Source organism: Leptinotarsa decemlineata, unplaced genomic scaffold (assembly GCF_025532065.1).
Source record: "Leptinotarsa decemlineata unplaced genomic scaffold, Ldec_3_MD MMD2_tig00001393_RagTag_RagTag, whole genome shotgun sequence".
Taxonomy (NCBI): Eukaryota; Metazoa; Arthropoda; class Insecta; order Coleoptera; family Chrysomelidae; genus Leptinotarsa; species Leptinotarsa decemlineata.
Window position 1 is genome coordinate 11,735,610 of NW_027412562.1, and position 17,762 is coordinate 11,753,371.

General features: G+C 36.9%; 2 protein-coding genes across 4 annotated transcripts in view; both read right to left on the reverse strand.

Annotated features, from left to right (window-relative positions):
• Nucleotides 1–17,762, reverse strand: part of Pgant9 (Polypeptide N-Acetylgalactosaminyltransferase 9) — a 179,130-nt gene that overhangs the window by 75,071 nt on the left and 86,297 nt on the right. The window lies entirely within an intron of this gene.
• On the reverse strand, nt 10,542–11,813 carry LOC141482530 (uncharacterized). Its single transcript, XM_074176003.1, has 2 exons — nt 11,511–11,813; nt 10,542–11,447 (listed from the first exon to the last, which is right to left on the reverse strand). The coding sequence occupies exons 1-2, from the start codon at nt 11,660–11,662 to the stop codon at nt 10,736–10,738; spliced, it is 864 nt and encodes a 287-aa protein (XP_074032104.1). The 5' UTR covers nt 11,663–11,813; the 3' UTR covers nt 10,542–10,735.

A 17,762-nucleotide genomic window follows, 5' to 3' on the forward strand; every position in this document is an offset into this window, starting at 1 on the left:
ATATCTTGCTTCAATTGTGAAAGTCCCCAACCAGATGTCAATAATGTGTTAGCATGAGATTGTCCAAATGATATCATGGTTTTCATTGTAGATGTTATCCCAGGTTTTCTAACAACAGCCACTTGTTCACCTCCCATTTCATAACGAATTTCGTCAAAGAGAAATGCATTATTCGAGAGATAGCATGTTTTCGCTACATCTTTGGGGGTGAATTTACCTTCTATGTAAATGAAGCTCTCGGCAATATCTAGTATAACATCTTGATTATTGATTGCAATTCTGATTTCATCCGAATTCCTGAATAGCGGTGATCCATAGGGCTTATATGTGTGCTCATGTAAACTTATGAGAGAATGATCGAGCACTGGTTCATTGAATATATTCAACTTTTCATTGTTTGTTTCGAGCACCATTGTTATTTTCTCACTTTCAATCCAATCGATTTCAAAAATTTAAGATCACTCACAGACAGAGCGTTATGTGCTAACTGTTTAGCATACACTTGTGGAATGAGCTTCTTTTTATGCACACCTTTCTTTTTGATAGTGCAACTCGTTTGGGATTGTTCAATGCGATTTTGTCTATTATAAATGAAACCCATAACAACAGTTATTCGATTTTCTTCAATTCCAAAATAATGAAAATCTCTTCTTCACTTCCAAAATCGATAAGGTTATTTTTTTCATCCAAAATACGCACTGTAATGTTGTGAATCAATTGACGACCTTCTGGACTGACAGGCATATATATAATACTGTGTGGTTCTTTAGTAAGATTGTAGCCAGGTTCAACATCAATATCGAATGAGAAAAGAATGTGGGATTCTTCACCATTTATATATGAACCAGATATTATATTGCAATCTAAGCGGATAAGTCTCACAGTTGTAATGTTTATTGGTAATGATGATTCATGTATCTGATTTGGTGGAAATATTTCATGAGCGAACCCCATCATTTCTGCTATTGAATTTGGATGTGTCAGATCAATTTCATATTTGGATCGCATTTCACATTTGAATGTATTATTATTGGCGTGTAGATAGAAAATATCATCTGCAACGACATCATTTGGTTTTTTATCATGAAACAATCTGAACATGATATGTTTCTGTATGACGGCATTGATCTCTTCTATTTCATAAGCACCACATGGAATTTCAATTGTCAACTTTTGGGGTATCGATGAGTTGTCATTACTGATTCTAAAACTAACTAAGTTATTAGCTTCAGTTATATTATTGATTGTATTGCATCCATAGAATCCCAAAAGTCCTAATCCATAACGACTGTTCCTATCCAATTCAATTGGTGGAAAAAAATCCGCACTCAAGACACTTGTCCCGACAGCTTGTAGCTCGAACTTTCGTGACATGACTGATGAATATTTTGAAACACATTTCAATTTATTATTGTACACAGCAACAGCACATTTGAGACAATTTACACTTTTTGGAAGGTGTTGTATTGTAATAAGTATCATTTTTATTGATACCAATATTCACATCCTCTATATTACAAATACAACACATAGATTTCCGAGGTATAGGACCGTCATTAACATCCGATTCTGAATTTTGATCGTGGTGGTGGTGCTCATAACAATATCTATGTTTCATTATATCGATGTCATCTTGCAGATGCTTAGGCAACTTTTCCCAAACATATGCAATCTCATGTGCAACACATGCAAGTATCACTTCCTTAGGCATATTTGCAAGCATCACTTTATCCATTTTTTTCAAGGTACCATATTTTGAAAACATTCTAAGTGAAAACCCCATTCCCTTGATAGCCTCCCGATCCAGTTTTGGTGTTGAATCCATTTTTATTTGGAAAATTATTTAGAGAGAAACTGCAAGCACAAGTGACCACAGAGAACTGTATTAAATTTCTGTTGTCGATCATAGTTATATTTGATTTTTACATTCGAACATTTTCGAAAGAATCGAGTCAATTCCAATGGTGGGGGTAGATCTCCAAAACTATCGAAATATGTGACTTCTTTCCCACATTTTTTATATGCCACCCAATGTGTTCCTGGTCCACTTATTCCATCTAAATTAACAATAGCTGTCTCGTTTTGTTTTGGACCTGAAGATGGTAATCTATCACGCATAAAAACACCACGAAAATGTGGAATTTTCATTTTTTGTGCATAATAACTGAGATCGAGATCAGTAAGAGGCCTCTGAGGTAGGGGTTCAATTAGTTTTTTGTTTTGTTTGTGGCTTTGTATGGTTTTAAATATAGTCCTAAACCTTTACGGTATGGTTTGAGATATATTCCACTTCCGCGTTTGCCTAATGCTACAGCCTCCATGGTTTTATTGTGACGATTGGCTTCCATTAAAGCCGCTCTGCTGGCTTTTGCCGAATTCACGGCCTTGGTAATACCAGCAGCAGCTCCCGCCAAACTTCCTAGTGCGGATAGTCCAGCAAAAATTGGTATCAATGGTAAAAGTCCACCGATCTTGGGAACAGGAATTATGCGTGGTGTGCGGATTTTCTTCTTTCCACCGGCAGCTTTAAGGTATTTACGTGCCGCCTGCAATGCCACAGTGATAGCTTTTTTGCTATTATTCGTCACAAATTGATTCCCACCAGCTTTCTTCAATACATTTCGCACTTTATGGACTATCCCAGCACCAAATGCAACTTTTTTAATTTTATTTTTCTTCGTTTGTTTCCTCTTACATTTTTTCTTATTGGTACTACAACCCATGCCCATATGTCTTTTCGCTTTCATAATGTTGGTGACAAGTAATGCAGCTGCTCTTTCCCCAATACTCGCGTCCTTCGATTTAACCCTATCCCAAGCGCTGTATTCAAGTTCTTTGTCGGCTAAATGTCTTGCTGCAAGATCGGATGGATGCTTAGAATATTGAATATCGTGTTTTTTGCATTCAATATCTAATTTATTGATTCCAGGGTCGTTACGAGCTAAACGTTGTTTCAATTTTGTACCCGGTCCACAGTATTGATAACCTCCGGTAGATGTAATTCGAAAGGAAGTTTGTTTATTAAATCATTAACAAAACCACAACCTCTTTTAATTTTACGATCACTTTCAATACGTCCGTATCGTTTGATGGTACACATTGAAATGAATAAGCTAATAACATTTATATAGTCTCCAACCACGGCACGATGCGCATTGTAAAACAGAAAGAAAAGTTTGCTGTAGATAATCTAGATGAGAAATTTGGTTGTGGATTGAATGGACAAAGGGTATTCAGACATGGTCCACTACTTCCATCATCAGTTCGAGGACTCATTATAGGACCTTCAAATTGTGGAAAGACGAATGCAATGATATCACTATTAACACATCCACAAGGACTGAGATTTAGAAATGTGTATCTCTATTCGAAATCACTCAATCAACCTAAATATCAGTACTTGCGAAGTGTTTTGGAACCTATAAAAGGATTAGGTTTTTATACATTCAGCAATAATGCAGAAATAGTGGAACCCTCCGACGCTAAGCCTAATTCTGTTTTCATTTTCGATGATGTAATATGTGAAAAGCAAGATATTATTAGATCATATTTCTGTATGGGACGTCATAAGGATGTTGATTGTTTTTATCTAGCACAGACATATTCACGGGTACCCAAACAGTTAGTGCGTGACAATACCAATTTCATTATAATGTTCAAACAAGATGAGACGAATTTACATCACATTTATTCAGATCATGTTTCACCCGATGTAACATTCAAACAATTCCAATTGATGTGTGTTAAATGCTGGGAGGACCAATATGGATTTCTAGTCATTGATAAGGATAGAAAAATAGATGAAGGTAGATATCGCAAAGGATTCGATAGTTTTATATACCCATGATCTTGTTTTTGGAACTTATTCGATCACTGAATATTGTAGTGGTCACTTCACCAACGAATTAAGCTTTAATTCAAAAAAAAGGGCATTATGAATACAAAAAAAGATCCTGAAAATAAAAACAATGAAATAAATTTGAAACGTCAACTAGTAGAGACAACAGAAGCTGTCAGGCAGAAATTCAACTCTATCAAGAATGATAATATTGAAAATCGTACGACACTTGAAAGATTGTATGAGCCCATAATGAAACCATTGAATGTTTTATCATCAAACGCTACTTCTAAATCACCAGTGTTATCACCAAATCATGGAACTGTTCAATCTACTTCAAATTATCCCATGAGTACTCCAATAGGAAGAAAACAATCTTTTGGTAGTGTATCATCTGTGAATAGTGACACGAGCACACTTCAAGACGATATGAGAACAACTCTATTCGAAACACCATCATCGTCCCACATCGATTCCTCGGATCCTGACATCTCACCTGTTATGAATGAAAGTGGTGAAGATGTTTTGATGAAACATTTGAATAATATAAAATCTAGAAATCCAGCATATGATGGAACATTTGGCGTACGTATGGATCCAATTACACAAAAGCTGAAAATGGGAAGTCTAGTGGTAAATTTCAAAGATGGAAACATTTCATTTTGGGATGCTAATAAAGTGAAAAAATATGAATGCGCAGGTAGTCCAGAATTGTATGATATGATTTTTTTGAAGAATCCACAAGATGTTGATAATGAAGAAACTCGTCAAGTATATTCCAAAATATTGAAAATAACGAATGCTCCATATAAACAATATCATCTGAAGAATGGTTTTAAAAATACAAATTCTAAAAAATTTCGTGAAGTTATCAAACCTCTATTAGACTCACGACAATATCCAATAAGAAGTAGAAGTAAAATTGGTGGAGCACTCAAACGAGTGAAAATGGAGAAAATATATAATTCTAAACCTGTGAATTATGTGTACTGGAATTCACCGAAAGAGTTAGTTGCTCGCCTACGACTATTGGTAGCTTCAAAGTCAGCCGGACATACCGGACATGATAATGAAATAATTTCAATAATTGAAGAATTACGTGAAGAAGGTATAATATATTAACATATTCACATGTAATGATCACTGTCACATCATCATTCAATGCAGTAACATTATCACCTTTTCTCTTTAATCATATTGAAATAGAATGACTAATGAAATAAGTGATGTCAAACGACAAGTTGTTAATGAATTACATAAACCTGCAAGACGTAATTTTCGTAGAAGAATAACCACCATCAAAGGTTTTGCAGATCTATGGCAAATAGATTTAGCTGAACTGCAACCTTATGCAAAAAGTAATGAAGGATACCGATATATACTTGTAGTGATAGATTGTTACTCCAAATATCTGTGGACTGTAGCAGTTAAAGATAAAACAGGTAGTACAGTAACTAATGCAATGAAACATGTACTGAAAGAAGCCAAATACTCCCCCAAACACATACAAAGCGATCAAGGGAAAGAATTTTTCAATAAAAGCTTCTCATCTCTCATGCGAGAATATAATATCAATCATTATTCAACATTTAGCACAAAGAAGGCAGCTATAGCAGAAAGAGTGATTCGTACAATAAAGGCATGGCTCTACAAGGAATTTTCGATGAGAGGTCACCACAAATGGCTTGATATTCTTCCAATTATAACTAGTAGATATAATAATAAAGTTCATCGTACAATAGGTATGGCACCCATCAATGTTGATTCAACAACAAAATTAAAATTCAAGGGTATCAATGGAATTGGAGGAAGACAAAGTAAACCCAAATTCCAATTAAATGATATTGTACGTATAAGTAAATACAAACATATTTTTGAAAAGTCTTACACTGCGAATTTTACCACGGAGCTATTCAAGATTGTTAAAATTAATAAAACCATCCCAACGACTTATAATCTTGAAGATATGAATGAACAGCCGATTAGAGGATGTTTTTACGAAGAAGAGTTATTACGAACCGAGAATCCTGACGTATATCTGATTGAGAAGGTGTTGAAGAGAAGAAAAAATAAAGTATATGTAAAGTGGTTAGGCCTTCCTAGCGAACAAAATTCTTGGATTGATGAATCAAATATGGTTTAAATGTATATAATAGTGACTTTTATGAATAAAGTAATATTAAAGTTCATTATTGTTTTCATTTCAATTATAAGTATGTGAACTGAAAAATATTGCAGCGGTAAACATTGCCCCAGCCATTCGCAATGTTCTGTGTATACCAAACCAAATTAATTGTATACTCCATTCCCGCTTATATTTTTCAACTCACGATATTGAAAACACATTATCATTCCCAAAACTAATCGCCGTCACTTTGAAATGCAGTATCCAACTCTTTTTGCCAATTATCTCTCACTGATAATGCTGTCTCATAAAGCTTAGTCGACTCCTCAAGCTCAGCCTGAGCTTGCATTCTCGAACGTTGATGGAATTGCTTATCTTTACCAATTTTTGAACGGAGTTCATCAGCATCTTTAGACATTCTAGCCAATTCAACCTTCGCTAATGCAATCTTGGCATCTAATGCTTCAAGAGTTTCATTATTAGCATTAATAGCTCGCTCACTCTTTTCAAGTTCAGCAATAGTCATCTGTGCCTTTACAAGACGGCATTTTGCTTTCCTTTTCATTTCCCCAAACCGATGGAGGGGCTGAAAGAAGATAGCGGTTCAGCTTTCAAATCACTCTTCATTTCTTTAGGAGTACCTTTTGGCTTCCTCTTCGATCTGTCACTTTTCGTTGCGGGTTTTTTCTGTCGCACAACACTTTTGGATTCTTTCTTTTCTTTAAAGTCAGTGACAATCGATGAAGATGCCTTAGTAACCTTCCTCTTGATTGTTCTAGATTTCTTATCAACACCAAGAGGAAGGGTAGATGAAGAGTGTTTGAGTGATGATAATTGCGAAACGATCGGATTTTCAATAATAATTTGCTCATTTGGTTCTGGCACATCTGCAAAGTTAACGAAGTCGTTAATATCAAAATCATTTATCGAATCTTGACTCGATAAATGTAATACTGGAATATTTTCAAAATCAGTCTGATCGATATCAACAAGTGGTGAACCATCTTCAGCAATCAATAGCGGCATAGAGCTCATGATTATTAAGGTCTGAGGAATGATATGTGATAGCAATAGAATGTGGATAGGAAAGGTGATGATGTTACTGAGACCTCACCATTTATAGAAGAAAATAAACTAGCGCATGCGCTCTTTCATCAACTGGCACATGCGCTCTCTCACTAAACTATTCACGCATGTAACAATCTTTGTCATTTAAGAGGAAAACTTTGTGTTGCATGCATGTATTTTTAAATGTTAGAAAATAATACAAATAAATTCAAAATATATATATATTTATTAATAATAGAGGACAATAACGATAATAAAAAATGAAAAATGTTAATATGTCTCTGTGGATGTGGAACGTTCTTTGACTCTATTCCTCAATAGTTGTTGCTCGTGCGTCAAACACCAACATTGAAAAAAATGGATTCTCCTATTGGGGTAGAGTTGACCAACCTTCTCACACAGATCCCAAGTACTTCTACATGCATTGCATACATGATTCCAACAATTCATGGAATATGTATCACAACGCAAACAACGTTGCAGTGGAGTTGGAACGGCAGCACAGATACCACAAATATTTCTACAGATACCTATATTGTTAAATATTATAGGTTCGGAACACTTCAGACACTGTAACTGTTGTTGACGATAATCCGATTTTGTTCGCTTCGGTGGATGAGAAGGAGGCGATAGTTGAATCCGCAACACGCAATCACTACACATACCAGTACATGGATTGATTGAATCCTTAGGTCTACTTATTTGACAAAAGTAGCACACAATAGCCCCTGCAATCATCATTGGGTAGACACACACTTTTGGTTTTTCATTCCACTCTTTTGGAAACGGCATTTTACTAATTCGATTAGAAATATAAAGAGATGACTTACAGAAACTCTGAATGCTCTCTCCTATACCTACGATCTCTATTTATACAAATCAACATCATGTGGAAGTATAGTGGGATAACTTCTCCTACTATTCCACTCTAAACGAGTCAAGTGGGAGTCGCATCACCTCCTATATAAGTTGACTTGCAAACCTAGAGTTCATTCATTCACTCTCTACAACTGTGAGCAAACAACAACAAGATGAATTCTGCAAAAATAAATGCTGCATTAAATAGAATAGCTGCTGTTGATGAAAACAATTGGATAGACGAATCAGATGATGAGGATGTCAATGTTCCGCTAGAGGAAGTAATAGTTGAAGCAGAAGATGTTGGAGTCGATGAAGATGAGATAGACGAAGTTGAAAACGAGGCCAACCAAAGCGACGAAGATGATGACGTGATGGAGTTTGAGAGGGTCATGGATGAAGAAGGAGATGATGAAGGGATAGAAGCTGACACAACTGAAGGTGATGGTGCTATGAGGATCGGTATGCGAACACTCAATGTCAGTGAGACACTGGAAGATCCCTTGGATTTGTATTGTGCATTGGATGCATACGTATTGATCAGCACAATAGATGGAGAGAACAAAAAACTATGTTGGTGCTGCTTTCGGTTTTATTCGCATAGAAACAATAATGGAGGGTGGTATGCCCATGTCAACACCCACAACACTGTCTCAATTATGGAAATGGGACAGAATTGGTGTGAAGCTTGCGAGAGGCCACTAACAAACTTCACCCGAGTATCTACATGTATTATATGTAATAATGTCCAACCTGTGGCACAATAACCGTGGACCTACTGGTCAAAAAAAAAACAACAGCCCTTTTCAGGGCTACATTATTCACACAAACAGTAGTTAGTTGTATTAGTATTCATAGATTATGTGACAAATGAATACTTTGATTAATAAAAGTCTAAGTTGGAAATTTGTTAGTCTTTGAATATCTATACATTATATGACAAATAAATTACTACTTTGACTGAAAAGTCGAAATTTGGAATTTGATAGTCATTGAATATCTATGCATATGATGAGTACTACTTTAAATGAAAGTTGAAGTTGGCATTTGTCAATCATTCATATGCATATAATGATGAATACTTTCACATACATATATTTCGTTTGAGATTATAATGTTAACATAATGTTAACAATGGTATGAATCTGTTTCTGTTTGAAAGTATAATGGTAGCTCTGAAAAGAGCTATTTTTTTTATTGTTTCAGTCTTTAATTGTAGCCCTGAAAAGGGCTGTTATTTTTTTATTAATCCATGCAATGATATGGACTAACGCTCCTCATCATCAGAAACAATAATTATGGTATCGTCATCTGAATCAGATGATATACTAATGATATCATCCTCATAGTAGTCATCTGAATCAGATGATATACTCATGATGTCGTCGTCGTCATAATCAGCTGAATCAGATGATATACTAATCACATCATCCGCATTATTATCGTCAACAGCATCTATGTCGTCCTGAATACCTTGTTCCACTCGTTCTGCGAAATCATCAGGAAGATCATAGATTCGCTGCAGAAATTGAGCGAAGGTTGTACTCAAATGATCAGACGTTGAATCTATTTCATGTACTTGGATGGGTCCTGTACTCGACATTGTGGAAGAATGATATAGAACTGGGATTGTTGCTATATTTATATTGGAAGAAATGAAATGGAGGGGGTGAAATGTAGAACAGTGTTTGAGATTCGAAAACATCAAGAATGAAACTCTGAGCGATTATTAGGAGAAATTCTAGTGATTATTATGGAAAAAAAACTAATAAGAGGGAGAGGAAGGGAGGAAGACACTGCCCCAGCCTCGCAGTGCCTCGTGTACACCAACCAAAAAGTGTGTACTCCGTGGAAGGAAAGGAAAGGAAATGATGGACGAGTAGATGATTATATGTCATCATCGGAATTGAGGACATCATCATCGATTAGGATTGGGGATGGCGGAGGACTATCCTCGATGAGGATAGGGGATGGTGGAGGACGTCTAACGTCAAGCTCGTCATCAGCATCATCACCAGAGTCGTCGTCGTCATCATCGTCGTCGTCGCTACTCATTGGGACAATGTCATCATAAGCAGGGTCCCACCATCCGTCAGGATCTGGATATTCCGAGTCATCCAAGTGTCCTTCGTCACTGCCAGTGACATGCTGAACTTGCATCCTGATGTCGTGATCCCGGTATTCGTATGGCGGACTGTGGGGTTCCGTGGTGGAAGAGACAACCTGTACCTGGCTGTTATCCCAGTAATTGAAGTTGTACCCCTGATCCGGGCAGCTATAGGGTTCGGAGGTTGAATCGGGTTCCATCTCGATGCTAGCTGATCAACTGAATGTTTCATCAGATGATTTCTACTTTTATACTTTCGAGAGGGAGTGGGAGAGGAGTGGAACATTGAGTAGGGGTAAATTGTAGTGTGACATAAGACATATTCAATGAGTAGGGGTAAATTGCAAAGTGACATAAGACATATTCAATGAAAGAGATACTTGAATGGATAAAATACAAATGAAATATACTTGTCGATTTCACTATGAAACATGTCTATTTTTTTATTTTTTAAATTTTCTTCACATGAAATTATTTACAAGTGATTAGAGAACACAAAAATTGATGTGAGGTATTTGTCTAGAAGAACTTGGAATTGAAATAAAAAAATAATAATGATAATAAGAGGAAGTGAAGAAAAATGCTCCAACCATCGCATTGTTCAATGTGTACCAAACCAAAAAACAGTGTACACCCTTTATTTCACTTCCTTTTCCTTTATTCAATATAAACTTAACAAATATAAACTTAAAACTACCATAATTAAATACTCCTAACTAACCTAAAACTAATCTTACATTTACACTTCATCTACAAAAAGAGTGTCCATAACTGTCACTACTTTTTTGTACAGCTCTATCGAAGAGGTCTTTGCTTTACACCTTTCCTGCAGAGATGCATAATTCCGATCTATTTCGGCCATTTCCTTTTGGAGTTCCCTCCGTCGGTTATCCATTTCAGCCATTTGTCGCTTCATGGTAACCAACTCGGCCTCGCTAGATCGGGCAGCTCGTTCTGCTTTCTTGCATCTCTGCAGAAAAACACTCATCTTTTCACTAACCTCTCCGATAGGCTGTGGCACCAACACCTCAGGATCCGCCGGTGTCGCTGGCAGCGGTGGTAGTCGCGTCACCAACGGCGACAATATCACCAACTCCGGAGAAGGACTCCTCGGAATTTCCACTGCTGCTGGTGCTGCTGCTGGTGTGGAGGCCCTCTTACGAGAGGTCGAAAAACTACCTGCATAAGGATTAGTCCTATTGCAAGTAGCTCGGTACTTTGAAATAGGACCAACCTTTGCTGCAGGTCGTTGGCAAACCTTCTTCACAGCCCTGACTTCCTCCTCCTCCTCGAATAAGTCAGGGCTAGAAGATCTGCACCTAACTCGCGAACGCGAAGTGGTTGGCTGGTCAACCGTCACCGCTCTCGAAGATGCTGCCTCCTCCTGGTCAGCGGACACCGGCAGAATAGACGCCACAGCATTATTCACCTCCTGTGTATTGGTTGCCATTCTGAAAAAGAAGAAATAATACAAAGTTAGTTGATATAAAAAATAACATTCCTAATTTACTTACTCAAATATCAAGTTGGTCGTTGGAACGTACTGCCTTGTTGTGGAGTGGACTGCTCTCGATGAGATGACTTCTCGAACTGAATGTTGTGGAGTGCTCTCCGGAGGGTATCGACTTCGATGCGTGAGCGGTGGGAAAATGGTGGGAGCGCACATGCGCGATGAGGGTAGGGGTGTACATGCGCAAATGTTGGGAGTCGGGGGGGCGGGGCTTCGGGGAGGGGAGGGGCGGGGCTTCGGAAAGGGGGCGGGGCTTCGGAAAGGGGCGGGGTATCCGAAAAGTTGGTGGCGACGGGGGGGGGGGGGGGGGGCGTGGCCCTAACGGGCCCCGCCCACTGCCTGGGCTCCGCCCAGGTGGGTGGGGCCTCCGGCCCCAGGTAGGCGGGACATCTGGAGAGACATCTACGCCCTCTTCGCGCGCGCGTTCGTAACATAATATGCAACCGAACACCTAACCTAACGTATTAACGTATTAACGTAACCTAACCTAGTACGCTAACCTACCGCTATGCAACCGAACACCTAACCTATCGTATGTATTAACGTAACCTAACCTAGTACGCTAACCTACCGCTATGCAACCGAACACCTAACCTAACCTAACCTAACCTAACCTAACCTAACCTAACCTAACCTAACCTACAGTAACTATTAACCTAACCTAACGAGGGAATACTAACCTAACACCTAACCTAACGTAAGTATGCAGCTAACCTAACGTAGCTATTAACCTAACCTAACGAGGGAATACATTCACCATGTTGGTTCCATTAATACATCATCAGTTGGTTTTGGTTTTGGTTGTATTATTCTATGATTTGGATTAATGTTCAGTCCTGGATATCCCAGTCCACCTGATGATGATGGCCTGACTTTATAGTTTCTCTCCAAAACTTCTTTATGGTTTTTCTCCAATACTTCAACTCTCTGTTCCAGTACATCATACTTTTTCATTGTAGTCCCTGTTATGTTTGACATAGCATCAAATTTTTTATTTGTAGACGCTGTTATGTCAGACATTTTTATGTCTACATCACTTGTAAGTTTGTCAAATTTACGAGTGAAAGTTATCCGAGCCTCTGCAATTTTATCGTTAAATGCTTGCCGGGCGTCCCGAGCAATATTGCCTATTGTGGATTGTATTGCAGCTTGTAGGGCTAGAAGTATAACTTCCTTTGCTCCATTAATTTCCCCCTCAAGATATGATACAGTTACACAATCACTCTTGTCAATTGGTTCACTTGTATTTTTCAATATTTTCCTTTGCATGTCATAATGACCATCTTTTGTTAATTTAAAACCATTCCCAGGAGGACCTCGAATGACATTACCACCCCATTTTCTTTTTCTACCAAACTTATCGATTGTTTTAGACATTGTGCACTCTACGATGATTCTCTTCAAACTGATATTTCTGTCATTTACATTATACTATATATTGCAGTAATTGATTAGGGAAATAGAAATAATACAAATAAAATTTTAATCATTTTATATTCATTACAGTAATACATATACATACATACATAATACATTAATATCACATTACTTCTATCATATATTATTAATTATAAATGGCTACATAAATATCAATATTGAATTTTCCGGTTTTGAAGATATTGAATGATATTTCAATCATTGATCTCGGCAGATAATAAATTAATCAATTGATCCAATGGAGTCTCCTGAGATTGTGATTGTTGAATAATATTACTTATCCAACGAATGTTCTCATTTGGATCGTTTTCATAAAATTCAATATCATTATGACCCCAAGGAAGAGTGTGGGTAGTATTCGGAATGATAAATCGTTTATCATCGTGATATGATAATGCAACTTTATTTTTTAATTCAGTATACATATCATGTAACACGCTTCTAAATGAATTCATCTTTCTGAATATCATACCACCTTGTTCGACGATTTTTTGATAATCTTCGCATGTCAATTCATTCTTTATTACAGATCGTTTAACCCCTTTGGCTTTCTTAAATTCACCATCAACAGATTTCACATAATATGCTTTAGCACCTGTACCATAAAAACTCATGATTGGATCATTTGGAAATTCATCTTTGAAGTTACCCAAGACTGAACTTGTTACTGGAATATTGAATTGGTTAACTATACTGTAATTGGATGTATCAAATCTACTTATGTTAGTTTTTATGAATTCATAAAAATTTTCTGTGTTTACTTTAAGAATGAGCGAGTCGGTATCTGTGTAAAGTAAAGAGACATTTTCATCAAAGTGTTGTTTGATGCATCCATAGAAAAAGTCATACATGACTGTTTTAGATAATTCTAATATGGAAAATCCCAAATATAATGGTTTATCGTAATGAACCTTCACTCTACCCAATTGAATGGCAACGAAATTATCAGTGAAAATTGAACAATTTTTGAAATTTGGTTTGGCTATGAGAGTGCTGGCACCTATATTTTTCTTTATATTTTCCCAATGTGTAACGAGTCTAACATCAATTCGATTATCTACATTCTCCATTGTCTTTCCATACACCGCATTATTCATTAGTTTATAGAAATCTTTAACAGATTTGTTGTTAGACCTATTACGCATTTCAGTATTAAGATCTATATAGGGTTTCATCCAGCATGATTGTTTGAATTTCAATACTCTATGTGTATTCATTACAATCAATCCATTTTTGACAGCTTGCTGTAGATTCCTATAATGAACAATATATTTTCTTTTATCATTCAAATTTGGAATTAATTTGGGAATTTTCGATTGTGTACGAGGTGGTATTATTTTTTCGACTAAAAATGGAAGGTCAGAATGTTTATCATGCAACTCTTGTGGATAATGAATGTCCACTTCAAATACATACCCATACGGACTATCAGTACTCACATCCATCACATCGAGATTAAGAATTTCATTTGGTGTCAACCATGTAAATTCACTTGTTGGTAGAGGTTGTGACATACTGTGACCGTATAGATTTGTTGCATCTAAATATGTAATGAATGTGGAAGGTTCGTTGGGATTATAATTGGGTAAAAATCTATTATTTGCTATATGTTTCCTCTCGCTACATTGACTAATTCCACCTCGTATACCTTTTTGAAAAAAGTGAATCATATCAATGTCAGTTAGTAATTCCAATTCAACATTAGTGAACTTCAACATGGCATCCCATGATAATCCAGGTGCAGTGTAATATTGTGCCGGATCTAAGTTATATATCTCTAAACTTGTGGTGCGGAAGTTTTCAAAAATATCACATAGTAGCAATACATCCGACTTCAAATACAAATCAGAGTATTCCCCCAAATTCTGACACTCGAATAAATTCCAAACTTTTCTAGCCCTATCATAATCAGTTTCCGATATATGTTCACAATTGAGTGTGTCATAAAACTGATTTTTTGTCGGAAGTAATGGATAATTCAATTTGTCAATGTCATCAACAAAACTATATGGAAATACACCTTTCTGTCTCATCAAATTGAATTTCTCAATTTGTGGGAAATGTTTGTGCATCTCCAAACATTGATCGGAGGTCAAGTTTGCACCCAACTTCTCCAACGAATTAGTCATAAATTTATAACTATCGATAAATCTCATTTTGAGATAATTCTTCCTAACCACACCATCTTTATCGGTATAGCTGTGTGTAAAGAGATGCTTCGTGAAAGATATATATTTCTCTTTAGTTTGCGGGATAACATCAACTTTCTCTTTATTCCTATACAATTCTTTTATGAATAAATGACAATCATAACCACTTAAATTATGAAAAATGATAGGTATGAAGTTTGGTATTTTGAAATTTAAATTACATTTCGAGTGAGCGGCATGTGATCTTTTCTTTCCTGTGACATGACAATGATCTCTTACTTTGACGTCACCATCAGTAAATGCTTTATTACATATACCACAAGTTCTGGCTGCAACAAACTGTTCTTCTTCTTCGACAGTTTGTGTATCCATTGGTTTAGGGTTTCTGAGATGATTTTCATGTATCTCTTTCAAATCATCTTCAATGCTACTCACAAATTTCTGAGCTGCATCTACACCCCTATATGTAACAAATTTTGTCAAATCATCATTATATGAACACTTTATCAAATAAGCAAATGAATATGGGGCATGTTTGAATGTTTTAATCGTGTATGAACTTCCAGGATTTGGCTCATTCACATGAATCGGTTTAAGCACTGATTCAAAATCAGCATACACTACAAATGGCACCCTCATTTGCCTCTCAAAGTTTTCAAACATTAGTTTATTTTCCGCAACCATTCTACCATATTTATTGATCTTTAAATTAGTAGTTGGTGTTGTGGTACTAATGTGATTACAATCATACATATTATGACGTAAAAGCAATCTCTCATCAGAAAAATATATCAAACATCCGTCACAAAAATATTTTTTCTGTCTATGAGCTGATAGTTGATTAGAAACTAATCTTGAAAGATCTTTGATCCAACAATAGTGACCATTACCGGAGTCATCAGTTATAAACAACAAATTGACATGTCTCCGGAGTCTTCTCTGTGAGTATCGCAATGGACCAATCACTTCATACTTCATTTTACCCTTCTCAAATGTACTCTCTAAACCGTAAACATTAATTGAAATATCATTCCTATCTTCGAATATTTCGATACTCTTATTATTAACTTTAACCGGAAAATCCATACCTGTGACATCTAAAACAGTGGAAAAATGTGGATATGACGTAAGTTCGGACACTCGACTATCTGCAGGATATAATGCTGATGTTATAGCCCAAGCAAAACAATATTGATCTTCATTACGAACATTCACAACAGCTTTCTTCCATTGAATACATTGAGGCAGCTTCACATATGAACGTCCTTCCAGTGGACTGTATTTATTAATGTTGACCTCGAGAAACAATATTTTTTCACAAGTCCAACCTGAATTATAAAAAAAAAAAAATATTACTATTCAATCTTATTGAAATTTTTAAAAAATAAATACCTGAGTCACGATCCTGGAACTCAGTCGTTTGTGCCACAATTACATCACGGAATCCATCAAAAACAGCATTCAAATCTGAAGATTGGTCCACTATTTTATTTTGGGAATTAAATGACTTCGTGTCCCTCGAATCATCAGTCTGAAGAATATAATTCCCAAAAACTTCCATATTCACCTTGATGCTTTTATGGATCCTGATGGCTGATTCCAGTAATTCAATGACCTTCTGCCTAATCTTATTGAAAAATGAAATGTAGTCACTGGTTACAATCGAACTCTCCACCCTGTATGTAGCAATGCGGCAATTGAATGCATTCGTTATAATTTGAACACCGTCAGACAATTGAACACATGCATTATTTTTATGACTCATGGTTCTTCGGTGAGAATTCACTTGGCTCATAGGAATTGTCACATTACAACAATTGCACGTATACATAGGTGTTGCATTATCCACTCTCACCCGTTTCACTGCAGGCCCTCCTTGGCAACTCTGGAGCTGATGCCGACGAAGATTATCACTACGAGTGAAAGATTTACCACAGTCACAGGAATACATTTTATATAATAGTTCTCACTAACTCACTTGATGTAAACTGACATAGCCAACACTCGTACGCTTCTTAAATACACTCTGATAGGACCCGTCAAGACGTCATAGCCAACCCCACTTCTCAACTACATGCGCCAAGATTACCTCCCAACTGAATGCGATAACAGATGTCGATATACGAGCAAGCAGTGGTCGTTGCGGTCTCGGAGAGGGTAGACGCTAGGCAAACAGTCCTCGGCTGCCGTTGTGTCACCATCGATAGCGGGGCTAGAGCGAACCTTCATCGCTTCAGGAGAGGTGAGGGCAGACCGATGAATACGCATTACTCTGCCACACGTCGTGGAGTGAACATGTCGCTCTCTAGCCGTTGAACGGTTATTGCTGTGACGTCACTCCACTACTAACTTGGTGCCCTAACACCGATGGAGCATTTATTACTTGGAGGATCTTCGAAGTATGCAGACGTATGTTTGTACATAGACAAACAAGCACATGATGAAACCCTGTACCGTGCATTCTCCTACACACACACATAAACACACAAAATCTCATATGAAAAAAAAATCTGAACGATCCATGCACCAGACACTTCAAGGTCACAACGCCTTGACTTCACTGCACAACAAAAAAAACTTCACCAAACAACAACCAATAAAAAAAGCAATTAATACGTCATAGTGGTGGGGGGAGGCCGAGAATCAGCTGTAAACAACTACTATGGAAC

What these genes read in the sequence shown, in the direction of transcription:
- LOC141482530 (XM_074176003.1), bottom strand. Translation starts at nt 11,662, where the DNA reads ATGTGCGCTCCCACCATTTTCCCACCGCTCACGCATCGAAGTCGATAC. An exon ending in ACGACCAACTTGATATTTGA is followed by an intron (nt 11,448 to 11,510) that starts GTAAGTAAATTA and finishes CTTCTTTTTCAG; the next exon opens with AATGGCAACCAATACACAGG.